Source organism: Coregonus clupeaformis, chromosome 30, assembly GCF_020615455.1.
Source record: "Coregonus clupeaformis isolate EN_2021a chromosome 30, ASM2061545v1, whole genome shotgun sequence".
NCBI lineage: Eukaryota > Metazoa > Chordata > Actinopteri > Salmoniformes > Salmonidae > Coregonus > Coregonus clupeaformis.
In genome coordinates this window covers 51957882-51982201 of record NC_059221.1, presented here as the reverse complement: position 1 = coordinate 51982201, position 24320 = coordinate 51957882, and the positions used below count along the sequence as shown (strand labels likewise).

The 24320-nt window shown below is 43.2% G+C and overlaps 1 protein-coding gene across 1 annotated transcript in view; it reads right to left on the bottom strand.

The window, feature by feature from the left end:
* The window catches only part of LOC121570223 (SH3 and cysteine-rich domain-containing protein 2-like), a 39567-nt gene extending 18612 nt beyond the window's left edge, over window positions 1-20955 (bottom strand). Inside the window, exons 1-2 of the mRNA XM_041881707.2 lie at window positions 20253-20955; window positions 4497-4854 (exon numbers count right to left, since the gene is read on the bottom strand). Coding sequence (XP_041737641.2) covers window positions 4497-4854; window positions 20253-20420 — 526 coding nt within the window. The 5' untranslated portion in view covers window positions 20421-20955. The remainder of the gene's footprint in view (window positions 1-4496; window positions 4855-20252) is intronic.
* Between the last annotated feature and the right edge of the window lie 3365 nt (window positions 20956-24320).

Sequence of the window (24320 nt, the reverse complement as noted above, 5' to 3'; positions counted from 1 at the left end):
TGTCAGAAATCAGCTCAATGTAATTGAAGAATCCATAGACTCTAACCACTTCTGGGAAAATTGGAAAACACTAAACAAACAACAACACGAAGAGCTATCTATCCAAAACGGAGATGTATGGGTAAACCACTTCTCCAATCTTTTTGGCCCTATAACAGAGAACAAACAGCAAAAAAATATACATGATCAAATGCAAATCTTAGAATCAACTATTAAAGACTACCAGAACCCACTGGATTCTCCAATTACATTGAATGAACTACAGGACAAAATACAAACCCTCCAACCCAAAAAGTCATGTGGTGTTGATGGTATCCTCAATGAAATGATAAAATATACAGACCACACATTTCAATTAGCTATACTTAAACTCTTTAACATCATTCTTAGCTCTGGCATCTTCCCCAATATTTGGAACCAAGGACTGATCACCCCAATCCACAAAAGTGGAGACAAATTTGACCCCAATAACTACCGTGGGATATGCGTCAACAGCAACCTTGGGAAAATCCTCTGCATTATCATTAACAGCAGACTAGTTCATTTCCTCAGTGAAAACAATGTACTGAGCAAATGTCAAATTGGCTTTTTACCAAATTACCGTACGACAGACCACGTATTCACCCTGCACACCCTAATTGACAAACAAACAAACCAAAACAAAGGCAAAGTCTTCTCATGCTTTGTTGATTTCAAAAAAGCTTTTGACTCAATTTGGCATGAGGGTCTGCTATACAAATTGATGGAAAGTGGGGTTGGGGGAAAAACATACGACATTATAAAATCCATGTACACAAACAACAAGTGTGCGGTTAAAATTGGCAAAAAACACACACATTTCTTTCCACAGGGCCGTGGGGTGAGACAGGGATGCAGTTTAAGCCCCACCCTCTTCAACATATATATCAACGAATTGGCGAGGGCACTAGAACAGTCTGCAGCACCCGGCCTCACCCTACTAGAATCTGAAGTCAAATGTCTTCTGTTTGCTGATGATCTGGTGCTTCTGTCACCAACCAAGGAGGGCCTTCAGCAGCACCTAGATCTTCTGCACAGATTCTGTCAGACCTGGGCCCTGACAGTAAATCTCAGTAAGACAAAAATAATGGTGTTCCAAAAAAGGTCCAGTTGCCAGGACCACAAATACAAATTCCATCTAGACACCGTTGCCCTAGAGCACACAAAAAACTATACATACCTCGGCCTAAACATCAGCGCCACAGGTAACTTCCACAAAGCTGTGAACGATCTGAGAGACAAGGCAAGAAGGGCCTTCTATGCCATCAAAAGGAACATACAATTTGACATACCAATTAGGATCTGGCTAAAAATACTTGAATCAGTTATAGAACCCATTGCCTTTATGGTTCTGAGGTCTGGGGTCCGCTCACCAACCAAGAATTCACAAAATGGGACAAACACCAAATTGAGACTCTGCATGCAGAATTCTGCAAAAACATCCTCCGTGTACAACGTAAAACACCAAATAATGCATGCAGAGCAGAATTAGGCCAATACCCGCTAATTATCAAAATCCAGAAAAGAGCCGTTAAATTCTATAACCACTTAAAAGGAAGTGATTCCCAAACCTTCCATAACAAAGCCATCACCTACAGAGAGATGAACTTGGAGAAGAGTCCCCTAAGTAAGCTTGTCCTGGGCCTCTGTTCACAAACACAAACAGACCCCACACAGCCCCAGGACAACAACAACAACAACAACAACACCAATTAGACCCAACCAAATCATGAGAAAACAAAAAGAGAATTACTTGACACATTGGAAAGAACAAACAAAAAAACAGAGCAAACTAGAATGCTATTTGGCCCTAAACAGAGAGTACACAGTGGCAGAATACCTGACCACTGTGACTGACCCAAACTTAAGGAAAGCTTTGACTATGTACAGACTCAGTGAGCATAGCCTTGCTATTGAGAAAGGCCGCCGTAGGCAGACCTGGCTCTCAAGAGAAGACAGGCTATGTGCACACTGCCCACAAAATGAGGTGGAAACTGAGCTGCACTTCCTAACCTCCTGCCAAATGTATGACCATATTAGAGACACATATTTCCCTCAGATTACAGCGATCCACAAAGAATTCGAAAACAAACCCAATTTTGATAAACTCCCCTTATCTACTGGGTGAAAAACCACAGTGTGCCATCACAGCTGCAAGATTTGTGACCTGTTGCCACAAGAAAAGGGCAACCAGTGAAGAACAAACACCATTGTAAATACAACCCATATTTATGTTTATTTATTTTCCCATTTGTACTTTAACTATTTGCACATTGTTACAACACTGTATATATACATAATATGACATTTGAAATGTCTTTATTCTTTTGAAACTTCTGAGTGTAATGTTTACTGTTAATATTTATTGTTTATTTCACTTTTGTTTACTATCTACTTCACTTGCTTTGGCAATGTTAACACACGTTTCCCATGCCAATAAAGCCCTTAAATTGAATTGAGAGAGAGAGAGAGAGAGAGAGAGAGAGAGAGAGAGAGAGAGAGAGAAAGCGAGAGAGAGAGAGCCAGAGACAGAGACAGAGAGAGAGAGAGAGAGAGACAGAGAGACAGAGAGACAGAGAGAGAGAGAGAGAGAGAGAGAGAGAGGTAAAAAGAAAAGAGGAAAGAGGAGAGTTAAAACAAGGACAGAGACCTGTGAGGAAGATACAGAATGTAGTAATAAATAAGGTTGGCATGTGATCAGAGCAGGTTCCTGTTTGATGTAAATCGCCCAGAGAGGGTTGATCAAGCACTGCCCTATTTTTATTGTGCTGGCACTGCCTGCTGAACTAAGCAGTGCACCAGCTGGAGGCATTTGGGTTCTATTAGTTTTTTAGTCACACCAATTCTTATCAAGCACTGTTAGAAACAAGCCTAGTTAGAGTGGAGAAATGTTCTTTGTCCTCTTTCTTGATATAATTAGTTTTGCGTTTTTCTTTTATATGTTGGAGAGAGAGAAGATAATCCCTATGACATTCAGCTGCATTGTGTTGAGTTCCAAACAATTTATTTCCAGTTCAAGGTTTACTTATTCACTGGTGCCAAACATATTGTTTAGAAGGATTTAGTCTAGAGCCCTATGATTACCAATCCATGACAAAGACGTGGAAACACAAACCAAAAAAACATGAATTGAACTGAATCTTCTATTTGCTCTAGCTCAGTTACAAACTGCATTAGGAGACTGGGAGAGAGAGGAGAGACTGGGAGAGAGAGAGGATATACTGGGAGAGAGAGGAGAGACTGGGAGAGAGAAGAGAGACTGGGAGAGAGAAGAGAGACTGGGAGAGAGAGAGGAGAAACTGGGAGAGACTGGGAAAGAGGAGAGACGGAGAGAGAGGAGAGACAGAGAGACTAGGAGAGAGAAGAGAGACGGAGAGAGAGAAGAGACAGAGAGACTGGGAGAGAGAGGAGAGACTGGGAGAGAGATGAGAGAGAGAGACTGGGAGAGAGATGAGAGACAGAGAGACTGGGAGAGAGAGAGGAGAGACTGGGAGAGAGAGGAGAGACTGGGAGAGAGAGGAGACTGGGAGAGAGAGGAGAGTGGGAGAGAGAGGAGAGACTGGGAGAGAGAGAGGAGAGAGACAGAGAGAGGACAGACTGGGAGAGAGAGGAGAGACTGGGAGAGAGAGGAGAGACTGGGCGAGAGAGGAGAGACTGGGAGAGAGACGAGAGATTGGGCGAGAGAGGAGAATGGGAGAGAGAGGAGAGACAGAGAGACTGGGAGAGAGAGGAGAGACTGGGAGAGAGAGAGAGGATAGACAGAGAGACTGGGAGAGAGAGAGGAGAGACTGGGAGGGAGAGAGAGAGAGAGAGGAGAGACTGGGAGCGATGAGGCAGGCTACAGGACAGCTGGATCAGCTGGTGCGTTGAAGAAAAAACGATGATGTAAGCAAACACAAGCAAACGCAAGCACTAATAGCTTCTGCAATCAATCATGGTGACAGGAAGTAGATTTAGCAAAGAAGAAAAGAGTATGAGAATGTTAAGGGACCTCTACACACGCAGCAGCATATCAAATCAAGGGCATGTGAACACACTAACTAGACTTACCCTCAGCTGTCCGAAAACCAAGGATACACATATGAGCGGAGTGTAATACCATTTCTATGGTACCTCTGCTATTCTCCTGCATAAATTCAAATTATAGTCCACCTAATGTTTGCTTCACTGTTATCAATATTACATTGTTATTGCTATTGAATAGGAATTAAATTATGTGAGTAATTTCAACTAATTATTCCAGTCATTAGCTACCTAGTCAAGTGCTGCCTTTGAAGTCTGTTCACTTAATAGTCAAGTGGATTCTAGTGTAATGGATAGTGGCAGTGACCTAATAAAGTAATATTACTGATCAGCTAGAAATACAAGATCAAGCAACCAGGATAAATGTCTGAATGAAGCAACTAACCCTACATAGACACTGAGGCCTAAGCAGGCTGGTAGTGTCGAGAGGCCTGGGAGTAAAGTTCGCACCTTACCCACGATCAGGTGCTTGCAGAGCTGGCAGTGGGTGGGCTTGCGGAAAACGTGCTCCTGGAAGCAGTGGGTCACCTGCGTCAGGGGGCGGGCCGGGGGCGGGGCCTTGGAGGACAGCGAGGGGGAGGGGCTTAGAGACGGGGAGTGGGAGCAGAGGGAGGGGTTGGGGCTGAGTGACGGAGAGAGGGAGGGTGAGCGTTCACTGGCGAGGGGAGTGCCAAGGGGCGGGGAGGGGGGTGGTGGATCGGTGATGAAGTCTGGGGGGAGACGGGCGTCGCTGTAGGACCTCTGGAAGAAGTTCTCCACACTCTTACTGCGCATCAGGGTCTTAAAGGAGAGGGAGCGCTTCAGACGCTGGAGCTGCAGGGAGGGAAAGAGGAGGAGAGCAAGAGGAGGATTCACAACAGATACCAACACGTTAGGGATTTAACAGGTACAATAACAGGTGAACGTACCAGTTGTTCCCCAAGAGGACAAACAAGCAATTTTCCATTACCAAGTTGTTTCCATAAAACAAGTAGTGTTGTATAATAGTTTAGAGAGCTCACAAGGCCATCCGTGTGCAAAACTATTTCATGGAAAACCGACAGCACAAAAGGACATTAGCACTCACATGGGAAAGAATAATTTGTGAAATCCCATTTAGTTGGGTTTCATGTAAGGTTGCTAGCGGTAACCCACTGGGCACAGACGTCAATTCAGTCTATTCCACGTTGGGACTGAGCCAGTTTACCCAGCAGCCTTATCACCCGCTATCAGCAGCCAATCTCCTGGCTCCTTATCTGATTCAGTTCCTTTACAGTACCTATTGATGATGTCGCCACACCAGCCTGCCTCTGGCTCATTGTCAGTACGGATGATGGGCTTAAAATACACACACATCACACACACAAACCTATGCATGCAATGTACACATACACACACACACACACACACACACACACACACACACACACAGCATCCTTACCCCACATACATGACTTGACTATCATTCATTCCTTATCAGCTCTATTGACCAACCTGTTCCTGCATGACTGATAAATGAACACATGTCAAAGCCATCACTCCTGTATCCTGTCTCTCTAACTTGCATTGATTACCTAAATAAGTACATGTCCCCTAACTGACTGATGAGCTCCCCAGGCGCAGGTTGACTTTTATTGTCATGAATCTTGCGCTTGAGGCAGAACTGAACAATTTCTGCTAGATGGGCCAGCTGCAAAGTCAAAATTGGCTATTATCGTACAAATCCATGAAAACAATGTGTTTTTTTTTGTCTTAATTTAAGGTTAGGGTAAGGCATTAGGATTAGCCGTGTGGTTAAATTTAGGGTTAAGGTTAGAGCTAGGTTTAAAATCAGATTTTATGACTTTGTGGCTGTGCTAGCTAGTGACCACTGCAGAGCTGCCTCCAGGGCAAGATTCATGACAATAAATGCCAACCTGCTCCTCAGGCCCGAGATATTGATGATCATACATCATGTGGTGTTAGGTGTTATGGATGGTGCTGTGGTGAAGTATCTGTCACAGAGACACCATAGAGGTGACAGGAGGAAGAAGAGCTAGCAGAGAGAGGAGGGAGTTGTCCTCTCTGTCTAAATCTAAAAGAAGGGACCAGGGTAGGCAGACACACCATTGATCCACCACAGACACAGCTCCCTGCACTGTGCGTGCGAATGCACACCGGCACACACACACACACACACTCTCTCTCTCTCTCTGTCCGTCTGTCTGCTGCTAGCAGAGCTTACGCCTCTGTTTCTCAGGGAATAGGAGATGAAAACAGTTTGTCCAAGAGAGCGTGTGAGTCAGAAAGACAGATAGCTACCCAGTGTTCCTTTGTACGTGTTAGTGAGCATAGAAGTGTGTGTGTGAGTGCACGCGTGTGCTTGTTTGTGTAAAGTGTGTGTTTCTCCCCGTGTCAAATCTTTTGATTACTGTTGCTCATCTGAGTCTATGAGGATTGGGAATTGAAGTGGAGAGGCTGTTTGGTTTGACACACCTGTCAGTGCAGTGCTCCCTACGTAGCTACCATAAGGTGCGGTGCAGTGCGTCATGCGTTTGTACAGAGCATGTTAACTCAGAGGAAAGAAGCGTTGGCGTCATAGTAATAAAATCTAGATTCTATTACTATGGTTGGCGTAGCCTGCTGCCCGCACCGTGCTAAAACACGTCTCAATTAGAACTTATCTAATAAAGCCTCTGTGCTGGGCCGTGGTCAAAAGCAGTTCACTATAGATAGAATAGGGTGCCATTTGGGACGCAGCCAAAGAAAAATCCTTGTTAACCTCTATTTTAATATTAGCTGAGAGGTCCACAGCTTATATTTCTGAAGCAACGCCAAAATTAACATACAGTACTTCCAGTTCGCTTTATGCATAGTAATCCACAAGACTCCTGTTCATAATGAATGTTTGATGTACTTTCTATGTGTATTATGTCCTTTGCATTCAATACCCACGTGACCTAGCTACTGTACACATCCAACCCTGGCATACATACAGTTGAAGTTGGAAGTTTACATACACTTAGGTTGGAGTCATTAAAACTCGTTCTTCAACCACTCCACAAATTTCTTGTTAACAAACTATTGTTTTGGCAAGTCGGTTAGGACATCTACTTTGACCATGACACAAGTAACTTTTCCAACAATTGTTTACAGACAGATTATTTCACTTATAATTCACGGAATCACAATTCCAGTGGGTCAGAAGTTTACATACACTAAGTTGACTGTGCCTTTAAACAGCTTGAAAAATTCCAAAAAATGATGTCATGGCTTTAGAAGCTTCTGATAGGCTAATTGACATCATTTGAGTCAATTGGAGGTGTACCTGTGGATGTATTTCAAGGCCTACCTTCAAACTCAGTGCCTCTGCTTGACATCATGGGAAAATCAAAAGAAATCAGCAAAGACCTCAAAAAAAAAATTTGTAGACCTCCACAAGTCTGGTTCATCCTTGGGAGCAATTTCCAAACGCCTGAAGGTACCACATTCATCTGTACAAACAATAGTACGCAAGTATAAACACCATGGGACCACGCAGCCGTCATACCGCTCAGGAAGGAGACGCATTCTTTCTCCTAGAGTTGAACGTACTTTGGTGGGAAAAGTGCAAATCAATCCCAGAACAACAGCAAATCACCTTGTGAAGATGCTGGAGGAAACAGGTACAAAAGTACAGTGAGGGAAAAAAGTATTTGATCCCCTGCTGATTTTGTACGTTTGCCCACTGACAAAGACATGATCAGTCTATAATTTTTATGGTATGTTTATTTGAACAGTGAGAGACAGCATAACAAAACAAAAATCCAGAAAAACGCATGTCAAAAATGTTATAAATTGATTTGCATTTTAATGAGGGAAATAAGTATTTGACCCCTCTGCAAAACATGACTTAGTACTTGGTAGCAAAACTCTTGTTGGCAATCACAGAGGTCAGACGTTTCTTGTAGTTGGCCACCAGGTTTGCACACATCTCAGGAGGGATTTTGTCCCACTACTCTTTGCAGATCTTCTCCAAGTCATTAAGGTTTCGAGGCTGACGTTTGGCAACTCTAACCTTCAGCTCCCTCCACAGATTTTCTATGGGATTAAGGTCTGGAGACTGGCTAGGCCACTCCAGGACCTTAATGTGCTTCTTCTTGAGCCACTCATTTGTTGCCTTGGCCATGTGTTTTGGGTCATTGTCATGCTGGAATACCCATCCACGACCCATTTACAATGCCCTGGCTGAGGGAAGGAGGTTCTCACCCAAGATTTGACGGTACATGGCCCCGTCCATCGTCCCTTTGATGCGGTGAAGTTGTCCTGTCCCCTTAGCAGAAAAACACCCCCAAAGCATAATGTTTCCACCTCCATGTTTGACGGTGGGGATGGTGTTCTTGGGGTCATAGGCAGCATTCCTCCTCCTCCAAACACGGCGAATTGAGTTGATGCCAAAGAGCTCGATTTTGGTCTCATCTGACCACAACACTTTCACCCAGTTCTCCTCTGAATCATTCAGATGTTCATTGGCAAACTTCAGACGGGCCTGTATATGTGCTTTCTTGAGCAGGGGGACCTTGCGGGCGCTGCAGGATTTCAGTCCTTCACGGCGTAGTGTGTTACGAATTGTTTTCTTGGTGACTATGGTCCCAGCTGCCTTGAGATCATTGACAAGATCCTCCCGTGTAGTTCTGGGCTGATTCCTCACCGTTTTCATGATCATTGCAACTCCACAAGGTGAGATCTTGCATGGAGTCCCAGGCCGAGGGAGATTGACAGTTATTTTGTGTTTCTTCCATTTGGGAATAATCGCACCATCTGTTGTCACCTTCTCACCAAGCTGCTTGGCGATGGTCTTGTAGCCCATTCCAGCCTTGTGTAGGTCTACAATCTTGTCCCTGACATCCTTGGAGAGCTCTTTGGTCTTGGCCATGGTGGAGAGTTTGGAATCTGATTGATTGATTGCTTCTGTGGACAGGTGTCTTTTATACAGGTAACAAACTGAGATTAGGAGCACTCCCTTTAAGAGTGTGCTCCTAATCTCAGCTGTTACCTGTATAAAAGACACCTGGGAGCCAGAAATCTTTCTGATTGAGAGGGGGTCAAATACTTATTTTCCGTCATTAAAATGCAAATCAATTGATAACATTTTTGACATGCGTTTTTCTGGATTTTGTTGTTGTTATTCTGTCTCTCACTGTTCAAATAAACCTACCATTAAAATTATAGACTGATCATTTCTTTGTCAGTGGTCAAACGTACAAAATCAGCAGGGGATCAAATACTTTTTTCCCTCACTGTAGGCTACATGGCCTATGTAGGCTATTTCAAACATATTGAAATCAATTTCATGTTCAATCAATTGAGTGCTATTTTGCTACTAGGCTACTATCTGTAATTTTTGCCTCAACGTGTTTGGTATGTCACGGAATGAAGGGTACAGTAACATGGTGTGTGACAACATGTGCGCAATGATGGGCCCACTCTGTGATTTAGTGCATTATTATTAAAATTATAGACTGATCATTTATTTGTCAGTGGGCAAACGTACAAAATCAGCAGGGGATCAAATACTTTTTTCCCTCACTGTATCTATATCCACAGTAAAATGAGTCCTATATCGACATAACCTGAAAGGCCGCTCAGCAAGGAAGAAGCCACTGCTCCAAAACCGCCATAAAAAAGCCAGACTACGGTTTGCAACTGCACATGGGGACAAAGATCGTACTTTTTGGAGAAATGTCCTCTGGTCTGATGAAATAAAAATAGAACTGTTTAGCCATAATGACCATCGTTATGTTTGAAGGAAAAAGGGGGAAGCTTGCAAGCCGAAGAACACCATCCCAACCGTGAAGCACGGGGGTGGCAGCATCATGCTGTGGGGGTGCTTTGCTGCAAGAGGGACTGGTGCACTTCACAAAATAGATGGCATCATGAGGAAGGAAAATTATGTGGATATATTGAAGCAACGTTTCAAGACATCAGTCAGGAAGTTAAAGCTTGATTGCAAATGGGTCTTCCAAATGGACAATGACCCCAAGCATACTTCCAAAGTTGTGGCAAAATGGCTTAAGGACAACAAAGTCAAGGTATTGGAGTGGCCATCACAAAGCCCTGACCTCAATCCTATAGAAAAGTTGTGGGCAGAACTGAAAAAGCGTGTGCGAGCAAGGATGCCTACAAACCTAACTCAGTTACACCAGCTCTGTCAGGAGGAATGGGCCAAAATTCACCCAACTTATTGTGGGAAGCTTGTGGAAGGCTACCCTAAACGTTTGACCCAAGTTAAACAATTTAAAGGCAATGCTACCAAATACTAATTGAGTGTATGTAAACTTCTGACCCACTGGAAAGTGATGAAAGAAATAAAAGCTGAAATAAATCATTATCTCTACTATTATTCTGACATTTCACATTCTTAAAATAAAGTGGTGATCCTAACTGACCTAAGACATGGAATTTTTACTAGGATTAAATGTCAGGAATTGTGAAAAACAGAGTTTAAATGTATTTGGCTAAGGTTTATGTAAACTTCCGACTTGAACTATATGTGTATCCTAGTCCCTTAACTGCCCTATTCAATGCCTATCCCCTGCAATTTCATGATAATATCAGGCTGGCAATCATGTCAGAAAGTCTAGGGAAAGTTTCTCTTTCTTTTTGTTGCTGTTCACTTTTTAAATCGGAAGCAAGCAGCACAGTGGGAGGAGGCATTGGGGAATAGAACATTATTCCAGTGAGGCAGAAGTCTCTGTGAGAAGTTTGATCCAAAGCTGCAGTGACTGATGCTTTGTGGTCTTTGAGATGTTGTTGAATGTATCCCCCTCCAACATTTCTCCTCTCCTCAGAACCACCCCTTCCTTACCTCTCTGACTCACACGGAGGTAAAGATATGACACAGCTAATTTCTACTCCACAATTGGTTTTCTGTGTACTATTTTAACTTGTTTTAACTGTCTGGTATTGGTTGGTAAGGAAGTATTGTATCGTAAGGCAAATTTCAGCGCAAGCAAACAATCAAGTATAATCTTATTTTACCATCACCCAGCAATCCCCTCCCTGACCGGACTACATTATTGTTCAGACTACAGGTTGACTACAGCAGATTGACTAGCTGGCCCTGGAGACCCACAGGTGTCTTCATATTCCTCACCCCTCCCACCTAGCACCACTCTCTGTAGCCATCCTCCGACCCAATATCTCCACTTCCATAGGTGTTGGTTTAGAGTGCACACATTATGTCAATTAAATACAAAAATAAACCAGCACCAAGTTTAAGTGCTACACTATTTCTAAGTGCTACACTAGGAGATAATTCTGCTGCAGTGCTACTGCTAGAAGCACCACCAGTAGAGTATTTTGTTGATGGTGGTGGAAAATGCTGTATCAGGTGCCGCTCCAGAATCTCCCATAAGTGTTCAATTGTGTTGAGATCTGGTGACTGAGACGGCCATGGCATATGGTTTACATCGTTTTCATGCTCACCAAACCATTCAGTGACCACATGAAACGATTCAGTGACGCTAAGCATGATGGGATGTTCATTTCTTAATTAACTCAGGAACCACACCTGTGTGGAATCACCTACTTTTAATATTTACATTTTAGTCATTTAGCAGACGCTCTTATCCAGAGCGACTTACATTATTATTTTTATTTTATTTTTCATACTGGCCCCCCGTGGGAATCGAACCCACAACCCTGGCGTTGCAAACACCATGCTCTACATCCCTGCCGGCCATTCCCTCCCCTACCCTGGACGACGCTGGGCCAATTGTGCGCCGCCCCATGGGTCTCCCGGTCGTGGCCGGCTACGACAGAGCCTGGATTCGAACCAGGATCTCTAGTGGCACAGCTAGCACTGTGATGCAGTGCCTTAGACCACTGCGCCACTCGGGAGACTACACTAATACACCTTGTATCCCTCATTTACTCAAGCGTTTCCATTATTTTGGCAGTTACCTGTAGATGATAGATAGATAGATGCAAACAGGACTCATTTAAAATGCTGACAACAGAACTAACATTAGTCTAATGAAGATACAAATATCTGCAGAGTCTGTGTTGATGGAGGAAGTGGTGGGGATGCAGATTCTGTGTAGGTTGATGATGTTGATACGAAACAAGAGCAAAAACAGGTGGCCAGAGAGGAAGAGAGGAATAGTGGGGAAAGACACAAATGATCACGCTATGCAACAGTGTTTCTAAGGTCCAATTAAATGCAAGGGAATCCTGTTGTGAGATGATTAAAGTAGCCAATCCGGTACTAAGGGTAATATAAACACTTTTGTTCTTTATCATATATGCAAGAAAAACAGAAGGGATATGAAACTGTTGAATGTCAAACTGTTACAGACCTATATCCATCCTGCCCTGCCTTTCGAAAGTATTTGAAAGCCAAGTTAACAAACAGATCACCGACCATTTCGAATCCCACCGTACCTTCTCCGCTATGCAATCCGTTTTCCGAGCTGGTCATGGGTGCACTTCAGCCACGCTCAAGGTCCTAAACGATATTATAACCGCGATCGATAATAGACAGTACTGTGCAGCCGTCTTCATCGACCTGGCCAAGGCTTTCGACTCTGTCAACCACCGCATTCTTATTGGCAGACTAAATAGCCTTGGTTTCTCAAATGACTGCCTCGCCTGGTTCACCAACTACTTCTCAGATAGAGTTCAGTGTGTCAAATCGGAGGGCCTGTTGTCTGGACCTATGGCAGTCTCTATGGGGGTGCCACAGGGTTCAATTCTTGGGCCGACTCTTTTCTCCGTGTATATCAATGATGTCGCTCTTGCTGCTGGTGACTCTCAGATCCACCTCTACGCAGACGACACCATTTTGTATACATCTGGCCCTTCATTGGACACTGTGTTAACAAACCTCCAAACGAGCTTCAATGCCATACAACACTCCTTCAGTAGCCTCCAACTGCTCTTAAACACTAGTAAAACTAAATGCATGCTCTTCAATCGAACGCTGCTGGCACCCGCCCAACCGACTAGAATCACCACTCTCGACGGGTCTGACCTAGAGTATGTGGACAACTACAAATACCTAGGTGTCTGGTTAGACTGTAAACTCTCCTTCCAGACTCACATTAAGAATCTCCAATCCAAAGTTAAATCTAGAATCGGCTTCCTATTTCGCAACAAAGCCTCCTTCACTCATGCTGCCAAACATGCCCTCGTAAAACTGACTATCCTACCGATCCTTGACTTCGGCGATGTCATTTACAAAATAGCCTCCAACACTCTACTCAGCAAATTGGATGTAGTCTATCACAGTGCCATCCGTTTTGTCTCCAAAGCACCATACACTACCCACCACTGTGACCTGTACGCTCTTGTTGGCTGGTCCTCACTACATGTTCGTCATCAAACCCACTGGCTCCAGGCCATCTATAAATCACTGCTAGGCAAATCCCCGCCTTATCTTAGCTCATTGGTCACCATAGCAGCACCAAACCCGTAGTCTGCGCTCCAGCAGGTATATCTCACTGGTCATTCCCAAAGCCAACACCTCCTTTGGCTGCCATTCCTTCCAGTTCTCTGCTGCCAATGACTGGAACGAATTGCAAAAATCTCTGAAGCTGGAGACTCTTATCTCCCTCACTAACTTTAAGCATCAGTTGTCAGAGCACCTTACCGATCACTGCACCTGTACACAGCCCATCTGAAATTAGCCCACCCAACTACCTCATCCCTATATTGTTATTTATTTTGCTCTTTTGCACCCCAGTATCTCTATTTGCACATAATATCTTGCACATCTAGCATTCCAGTGTTAATACTAATTGTAATTATTTTGCACTATAGCCTATTTATTGCCTTACCTCCATAACTTGCTACATTTGCACACACTGTATATATATTTTCTGTTGTATTTTTTGACTTTATGTTTTTTTACCCCATATGTAACTCTGTGTTGTTGTTTTTATCGCACTGCTTTGCTTTATCTTGGCCAGGTCGCAGTTGTAAATGAGAACTTGTTCTCAACTGGCTTACCTGGTTAAATAAAGGTTAAATAAAAATAAAAAAATAAAATAAAAAAATGTATGTAGATTTCACTGCTAGACTAAAGCTGCTCATTATGTATGGCAAGGGCACAGTCCCACTTTGAATGAGAGATGCAAGAGCACAGTCTCTCTAGCTCTCTCTGCACACACACACTCATACACACACACAAATACACACACGAACCCAACTGATCAAACAATGGGCACACACAGAGCACACTCACAAACACGTTTTCTCCCTCCCTCTCTCTCTCTCTGTATTTCTTCCAGACATATTGTGCTAGGCTGTGTGAAACCAAACTCCAAATAAAAGGATAGCTGCTCTACCTGGCTGGCACCTCCGCCCCCTCACCCAGACACCCTCCATCACCTTCACCCTGACAGCTCATCACCCGCCCATTACACTCTCCAGTCACTGTCCACACGCTAGACCTCAATACACAGCCTGTCAATCACAGAGAGAGAGAGAGAGAGAGAGAGAGAGAGAGAGAGAGAGAGAGAGAGAGAGAGAGAGAGAGAGAGAGAGAGAGAGAGAGAGAGAGAGAGAGAGAGAGAGAGAGAGAGAGAGAGAGAGAGAGAGAGAGAGAGAGAGAGAGAGAGAGAGAGAGAGAGAGAGAGAGAGAGAGAGAGAGAGACCCAATTGCCAAAGCACATGCTACCTGCGGTATATCTGGAGCTTTTCCAGTGAACACATAATCATATGATACATGGATATTTCCTTATCTTTGCACTGCTTCACAGTCCTACAGCAGTGCATCCCTGTCAGTGAGGCAAGACGTCACATCAATAAACATCCAAGCAGTGAAGGTGTTACACCAATTAAAGCCCCCCCCCCATCACTCTGTGGTCTCTGTCTCTCAGCTCTGCCCAAAGGGAGATAGAGGAGTATTAGAAGTATCAGAGGGGAAGACAGACACCATGTTATAGCACAGCCTAAAGCAACAACTCAAAAGCTAACTGAGGAAGAGCATATTGAATTTGAAAGTTTGGTGTTGTTGTTGTCTTACTGAAGGAATCATTAAAGTTCACATACAGTCTCCCTGAACTCTCCTGTATTCTGTAGGCTTGATCAAAGCCATCACAGTGGTTTTCTAAGGAGAGAGACTGGTGGTAAGTCAATCAAATATATTTATAAAGCCCTTTTTACATCAGCAGATGTCACAAAGTGCTATACAGAAACCCAGCCTAAAACCCCAAACAGCAAGCAATGCAGATGTAGAAGGACTGTGGCTAGGAAAAACTCCCTAGAAAGGCATGAACCTAGGAAGAAACCTAGAGAGGAACCAGGCTCTGAGGGGTGGCCAGTCCTCTTCTGGCTGTGCCGGGTGGAGATTATAAGAGTCCATGGCCATTAAGGCCAGATTGTTCTTCAAGATGTTGATAGAGATGACAGTCTGCAGCTACGCGAAGGGTGCTATTTTCATGGCTGCTGTCCACTTCTCCAGAATCTCATCTGTTCCTCAACACACACAAAAACACACCTCAGCCAGTCTGGACATAACACACCACTGTGAGCCAGCCCAGTCAGCCCAGCGGCGACACTCTAGAGTCCTCCTCTCCTCTCCTTCTCTCTCATTGGCTCTCTGCCTTTCTCTCAATTTCTGACATCCTTCATCTAAGTTGGGACTAGTGGGAACACGCTGCAGGCAGCTTCAGGGAGCATCTGTTATCTGATGAGAGTAATTCTTCTCTATCAATTCAATTCAATTTCAATTCAATTTAAGGGCTTTATTGGCATGGGAAACGTGTGTTAACATTGCCAAAGCAAGTGAAGTAGATAGTAAACAAAAGTGAAATAAACAATAAATATTAACAGTAAACATTACACTCAGAAGTTTCAAAAGAATAAAGACATTTCAAATGTCATATTATGTATATATACAGTGTTGTAACAATGTGCAAATAGTTAAAGTACAAATGGGAAAATAAATAAACATAAATATGGGTTGTATTTACAATGGTGTTTGTTCTTCACTGGTTGCCCTTTTCTTGTGGCAACAGGTCACAAATCTTGCAGCTGTGATGGCACACTGTGGTTTTTCACCCAGTAGATAAGGGAGTTTATCAAAATTGGGTTTGTTTTCGAATTCTTTGTGGATCGCTGTAATCTGAGGGAAATATGTGTCTCTAATATGGTCATACATTTGGCAGGAGGTTAGGAAGTGCAGCTCAGTTTCCACCTCATTTTGTGGGCAGTGTGCACATAGCCTGTCTTCTCTTGAGAGCCAGGTCTGCCTACGGCGGCCTTTCTCAATAGCAAGGCTATGCTCACTGAGTCTGTACATAGTCAAAGCTTTCCTTAAATTTGGGTCAGTCACAGTGGTCAGGTATTCTGCCACTGTGTACTCTCTGTTTAGGGCCAAATAGCATTCTAGTTTGCTCTGTTTTTTGTTTGTTCTTTCCAATGTGTCAAGTAATTCTCTTTTTGTTTTCTCATGATTTGGTTGGGTCTAGTTGTGTTGTTGTTGTTGTTGTCCTGGGGCTGTGTGGGGTCTGTTTGTGTTTGTAGAACAGAGCCCCAGGACAAGCTTACTTAGGGGACTCTTCTCCAAGTTCATCTCTCTGTAGGTGATGGCTTTGTTATGGAAGGTTTGGGAATCGCTTCCTTTTAAGTGGTTATAGAATTTAACGGCTCTTTTCTGGATTTTGATAATTAGCGGGTATTGGCCTAATTCTGCTCTGCATGCATTATTTGGTGTTTTACGTTGTACACGGAGGATGTTTTTGCAGAATTCTGCATGCAGAGTCTCAATTTGGTGTTTGTCCCATTTTGTGAATTCTTGGTTGGTGAGCGGACCCCAGACCTCAGAACCATAAAGGGCAATGGGTTCTATAACTGATTCAAGTATTTTTAGCCAGATCCTAATTGGTATGTCAAATTTTATGTTCCTTTTGATGGCATAGAAGGCCTTTCTTGCCTTGTCTCTCAGATCGTTCACAGCTTTGTGGAAGTTACCTGTGGCGCTGATGTTTAGGCCGAGGTATGTATAGTTTTTTGTGTGCTCTAGGGCAACGGTGTCTAGATGGAATTTGTATTTGTGGTCCTGGCAACTGGACCTTTTTTGGAACACCATTATTTTTGTCTTACTGAGATTTACTGTCAGGGCCCAGGTCTGACAGAATCTGTGCAGAAGATCTAGGTGCTGCTGTAGGCCCTCCTTGGTTGGTGACAGAAGCACCAGATCATCAGCAAACAGAAGACATTTGACTTCAGATTCTAGTAGGGTGAGGCCGGGTGCTGCAGACTGTTCTAGTGCCCTCGCCAATTCGATGATATATATGTTGAAGAGGGTGGGGCTTAAACTGCATCCCTGTCTCACCCCACGGCTCTGTGGAAAGAAATGTGTGTGTTTTTTGCCAATTTTAACCGCACACTTGTTGTTTGTGTACATGGATTTTATAATGTCGTATGTTTTTCCCCCAACCCCACTTTCCATCAATTTGTATAGCAGACCCTCATGCCAAATTGAGTCAAAAGCTTTTTTGAAATCAACAAAGCATGAGAAGACTTTGCCTCTGTTTCGGTTTGTTTGTTTGTCAATTAGGGTGTGCAGGGTGAATACGTGGTCTGTCATACGGTAATTTGGTAAAAAGCCAATTTGGCCTTGTGCTTGTGTGATATCTGATCCCATCAAATCACTCAAGAGGCCTTATCTTTTGGAGTGGCTCTGATTGTGTGTGTGTGAAAGAGAAATAGATGGATAGAAAGATAAGATAGAAGGATAGACGGAGAGATGGGATGTGTGCAGCGTGTGTGTGTGTATGCATGCGTGTGCGAGAGACTGACAGCAAGACCCCCACATCCTGAGACCATCAGACCCTGTCTATAGAGTCCATTCCCCACCCCCTGATCCGTTTATTTGGAGAGAATGGCTTTAACATTTCCCACAGTGCTCATCTAATGGATTCTTAATAGACTACAACTGAGAAAGTGTCTTTGGGCACCAAGCTACTGAATTGCAAGCATTTAATGGGAGCTCCATAGACATCGCAATTAACCTACTATTTTAACACTGCCGGAGTTAACCTCAATCAGAGCCATGGGGTTTAAGGTGAAAGAGATAAATCATTGTGGCACTGACCCTTGATACTACAACCTAAGCTCCCAGTAATGAAGGGAGATATTAGTAGCTGACATTGAGGAATGTGTTTTCATCCTAGTAGTGATGACATGATAGGAACATTTTTGGATTGCAATGTCAGAGTGATGTAGTAAGTTTTATGCTTAAAAATAAATAAAGAGAGTTGCATCCTCTATATACAAGCTCCCAGTAATTTATTAGGTAAACCACTAACGTTTTGGCATCACTGTGCTTTCTTCAGGGTGATGTAGTAAACCATAGTAATCTGGAATACAAAAGAAATGTGCAGCATGTGTGAGCTGATTCAGTGTCTGTGTGAGACAGTGTGTGGCATGCATGTGTGCGTGTGTGAGAGAGAGAGTATGAGCGACTGAGTGAGTGTACGTGTGTGTCTGAATGCATCATGGTCCATGGATGGACTCAAGAAGACTGAATCGTATGTTTATTGCGCTCTGCAACATCTCTTACAGTCAGATGCCAGTTGTGTACAGACAAAACTGTCTGAACAGAGGCTAGTAAATGGAAGCAACCTGAGAGAAATGGATGTGGCTAGTGGCTGCTGTCTGTGTGTCTGTTTAAAAAGGCACTTCAAGAAAAAGCACTTTAAACCCTGACACACTTCACAGTGTATTCTATAGCCTACTACTTCAAGGTTACCTTTCAAAATGGTGTCTCGCAGTCAGGTAGCATTCTATGCAATCACAAACCTCATTTGAACAACTGAGGCTGAGCGTAGGTAGGCTACATCAAAGGATGTTGTGTGCCTTATGCTGCATTTAGAGGAGGGACGCAAATACCGTCATACCAGTCGGCATACGGGACAAGAAAGCAAGAAAGACGGTGATGGCAAAAGCAAGCCAGTACGATTGTATGCCTTGCTATGGTGATTTCAGTAAACAAACAGTGCAAATCAACATCCGGTAGAAAACAACGTTACGGCAGACGGCAAAAGTTGAAATATTTTTACTCTGGTGGCAAGTCCCGTTTATGGTGGCGGCTGACGGCATTTACCGTCGTTGTCTCATTGAAAACAATGACATCCAGTTTGCCGTCTACCGTCTACCTCATGCCATCTAAACGCAGCATTAACTTCAATCTCAGCAAATATGTACAAAAGTGCTGCCGACACATTCAATGACACATGATAGGCAATGATAGGAACATGCACAGCAAGGCAGTCAAATGACCAGAACATCAAGGGACAACATGTAATTGCTTGTTTCTATCATGTTTAACCGCAGGGGCCCTTGAATTCTGGACAGTAAATTGGTTTGTATCAGTTGAGAAATTGCTTGGCACTCTTTAATCTCTTCCAGTAAACTAAATGTTGTGAGTGGAGTAGTGCTGTGAGTGGCTGCAGTGTTCAAACCATTTACATTCAAAACTAAACAAACTTTCCTAATGGGCCTAATGGTAAGAGAACCTGGACAGGACATTCATTCTAAAACATTCTGGAACAGGCGTGTCCCTTCCTTAGTAAAGTATTCTTCATTGAGCAATGCGCGTAAGCGCAGACACACACACAGCAAGAGAGAGAAAGAGAACGTTCCAATCCTCTAGCCCCCCTTACGTCAGACCTGACGTGAGTTATTTTATATACCCCTAGTGACGCAATTTACTGATCATGCGGTTTTGAAATACACCTGGCTGCAATCTATTGTGTTCAAGACAGTTGGGTTTATTACCATTCAAATTATGAAAATGAACTATATATATAAAAAAATATTTTACTCCAATACTGTAATAAAGCAGTGATTAACTATGATTTTTTTCTGATATTAAGTCAACAGTATCTCCATCTCAGCATCGTAAAGCAAAATAAAGATATCAATGTGATGGTGAAAGCAACAAGCACTTTTAACTTTCTGAAGCCAAGTCATACAGGCTACTGGTATGTGGTTGTCATGGCTTTCTGGCCAAATAGTATACGTGTTAACACAAAACAAACATATTCACCATGTAAAAACACCTGGAACAACCATTCAAACACCTTCACATTTCAAAACCTCCACTATCTAGTCAAAAGAACGGACTGCGTAAAACCTGCAAACCACTATGGACTGAGGTTCAAATTTCTCCAGCTGGTTATCTTGCAAGGATATTTGTTGTTTCACCGCGGTCTGAACCAGTTGTCAGCCAGTGAGACATTTGAGTATAGTATACTACTTGCCTTGGACACCGGTGTGATGGACATGTTGCTTGGCGAGCGTTGGAGCTGCGTCTCGGTCTCCATCTCGCTGTTCTCTGTCATCATCAGTCTCTTCACGGGATGAAATGAGACAGTCGGGTATATGTGGTCCGGGTTCCAGAATAATTGGACTGTTACTGCTGATTTCATTCAAATGTGAGTTAGTCAAAAGTACTGCCCAGTGTAGCCATTGAGATTGGCTAAATAAAGTGTGCCATCTCACCACGTTTTAAGGATTCGCGCGCGCGGGGAATAGGCAGGCTGTTGAGAATCATGCGCCACGAGATGCACAGGTTTACATCCAATTAATATACATCACAGGTCTAAAGGCATTTCAGGTCAGGGCTGCAGAAAGGGTGCAGTCTGTGGCGGTATTCGAAAGATTGGACCTTAGTTACGCATCAGCAAATAACGGTCCTATCCTGCCCTGCGAGGCAAGTAACCTACCAACTGCTATTCTCCCTGGTAGTATTATAGTTGTCAACTAAAATCTGATCCAAATACCTCATGTTGGAACAAGCAGGTGCGACTCTCCTAAAGAATAACAAATATTGATGTTTTCGAATCTGAGGGCTTATAGTCCATTAGATTTCTAAAAACAAATAGTTTAGATGTTCCCGGAAGGTTTCTCGCACAAGCCAGAACTTCTATAGTAGTAGTATGGTAAGGGTACAATAGCATTTTCCTTTCGTCCAACCTTTTACTGGACGTGTGCTGCCAACATAAATTCGACTAAACCGCAAACCCAGTCACGCCTCAATGTGCGTCCGTGGCGCATGATTGGAGCACTCTTTACAACTATGTCAATATTAATTTACTCAAAATTCAGGATTGGTGGTTGTCCGAATTTCATAAAGGGGGCGGTATCTTGGTGTAACAGTAGTTTAGGATAGAAAATACTGGGCTTCAAATAAAGCTCCCATAACCATGTTGGGCACATGGAAAATCTCTGTGTAAATGAATGCCATTTCATAGAACATTTATATTGTCAACATTTCCATTGATGGGCTATCATATAGTGTTTCCTCACATGCCTAAGACGATATGGTTGAAAGAAAGATACCTTTTGCATAATGATTACATTAGGAATGATGTGATTTTAGAATACATGGTCAGTGTAGTGGTGAAAAAATAAATTAACAAAATTTTGAAAATAATCTCCAGTATTTTTGTTTCCACCTTCACCACCATGTCTTGTTTCTAGGTGTTAGTCGTCAATATAGGTAGCCAGCCTATACGTGCCCTTCTGTATGTGTCATCGAGCACAAGTCAAACAAGATCAGACTCTCTCTCTCTCTCTCTCTCTCTGTGTGCACTGAACAGCGCATGAATCAGCATGATGAATCACTTCGAAATAATATACTGTACCTTATTACACCTTAGAGCACGCACCAAAGGGTACATGTAGATGTCATACCTGTCTCTTATGACATGGATAGGGTAGGGGGCCAGGTTTTCCACACAGATGTGATGACATCTTGCCTGAAGTGTAATATATTATTCGAAAACAGTTTCAATCATTGCACGTTGACTAGTGCACTTGTCTTGGAACGAATACAGAGAATGAAGCTGTCTCAGCAGGTATCCTACTGATAATGCGGTCTGTTTCTACTTAGGCTACATATGAAAAACACTGATCTGAATGACCCAGAGGAGGGGGAAAAAATCTGAGCAGTCAGTGTAATGTTTTAACAGGACACTTAGGAATCTAATCCGAGAATAGCTTCAATTTTTATTAATAGTTTTCAAGTGATTTTCCCCAGAAAGACGACCCATGTGGGACAGGTTGGCCCATTTTCCACTGTCTGTGTGTAAGTATCTACATGAGCATATCTAAAAGAGAGGTAGGAAGTAGGAGGATAGAGTTAGAGAAAGGAAATAAAGAGAGAAAGAGCGAGAACGAGGGAATGAATGACAAAGAGAGACACCAAAGCATCTTCTAGTAATGATCTTCTCTGTTCTCTTCCAGGTTTCTGTCCTCTCCTTTCTTTAACCCCTATGCTCCGCTCCAAGGTTACCTGTGCTTATAAAATGAACCCCTACATGTTATCTTTGTTACAGCATCTTCCATTTAGCAGATACAGTAAATGTTGCACAGCCCATCTCCCCTTCATTTTATCACTGTCCTATAAAACACAGCGGGCACAGTCACAGACCCTATCTGCAATGCTGCCTTATAGGCACAGACCCTATCTGTAAGGCTGCCTTATAAAAGGTGAGCTCCTAATCTCTTATACAGATGTGCCTCTGATGCCTAACCAGCAGGCAGTGGCCATTCATCATGGGTCATGTGATACTGACAGGGTGATGGTTATAAAGGGGGGGGGGGGCTATGGATGGTGGCTGTGATTACAAACAATTTCCTTAGTCTTTGAACCCATCACATTCAGTGGTTTTCCACTGATTGATCATTACACACAGTGGCCATCCCAATTACCAATACTGCACCTGTCCCCAGCAGTAGGGAATTCAGATGGAGGACAAAAACAAGTAACATGGGAAAATAGAGATGGAGGCAAGAGAAACATAAGAGAAAAAGGAGAAGACAGGAGGAGGGAATATGTAAAGGTTTTGGTGTTTTGGTCATTTGTTAAACTGTGGACTCACAGACAGGGACAAACTCTTCTACTTTCACATAGGTGAACGTGGAAGAGTGATGGAGAGCCTGTGTGTGTGTGGTAGCAGTCTGCCACAACATCAGAGAGAGCTACACTTCTGCATATGATTACAGTATTTCTATGCGTTCCATTATTCCACCTAAGCCCTTCATCAAAGTTTGGGCTAAGCTGTCAGAAGCCATTTGGTGGTAGAAGAAGAAGAAGAAGAAGAAGAAGAAGAAGAAGAAGAAGAAGAAGAAGAAGAAGAAGAAGAAGAAGAAGAAGAAGAAGAAGAAGAAGAAGAAGAAGAAGAAGAAGAAGAAGAAGAAGAAGAAGAAGAAGAAGAAGAAGAAGAAGAAGAAGAAGAAGAAGAAGAAGAAGAAGAAGAAGAAGAAGAAGAAGAAGAAGAAGAAGAAGAAGAAGAAGAAGAAGAAGAAGAAGAAGAAGAAGAAGAAGAAGAAGAAGAAGAAGAAGAAGAAGAAGAAGAAGAAGAAGAAGAAAGAAGAAGAAGAAGAAAGAAGAAAGGAAGCCAAGGAGAGTGACATTATTATTGTGTTACCCCAGCAATCCTATTCCAATGAATTATTCCTAGTTTTCTCCAGCGCGTCAGCACCAAGTGCCAGCTGTGTGGCGGATTGTGCAGACACAGAGAGCAAAGGAACATGCTACCTAATAGAACACCGGGCTGCAGTTTGTTCACCTGCATGTATGTTTAGGGGAGGTATGTTTGTGTATTGTTTGTCTACTGTAACATGCGTCATATTTAAGCATATGCCACATTAGTCTCTGAAGTGTGTGTATAATGTCATTATGCTGAGTGGCACAAGTGTAAGCGTGACCAATTTGCAGAGTGTGAGTCGTGACTACAAACTTAGCCATAGGACACAGCATTCTTATTAGTCAATTGCTTTGTGTGGAGAAAACAATACACCCTCATTGGACATTCATAAGATTTTCAATCTCCCTGCTCTGCTGTGCACTCGCAGACTGATACCCCAGGTGTCTGTAAGCCAGCTAAAAATAAAGGTCCCCCCAGTGACAAGAGAGGAGGCAAAAACAAGCCACTCCATGCCAGAGGGAATGAGAAGGAGGAACACAATATCTACAGCAGCAGGGGGACAACTGGAGCCAAAATGGCCCCCATGTGGCACTATGAGCCCAACAACATCACAAGCTAAGTCGCTGGTCGTCATGGCACTGTAGGAGGGGTAGCAGTGTGGTTACTCCCAATGGGGCAGACAGAATTATCCTGTTCATTCATGTGTGATTTCATCACTGACATCTGATACCCACACACCACTAGTATGGAGACTTGGGTTACATACATGTTTGAATTAAGTGTTGCTACAAAGTGGATCAATTAAGTAAAATAGCATTTAACTACTCTTAACATAGTTCCAGTCTGCTTCTTCCAACCCCGCACAGTACTCAGCTTTGGATTTCTCCACAGCCA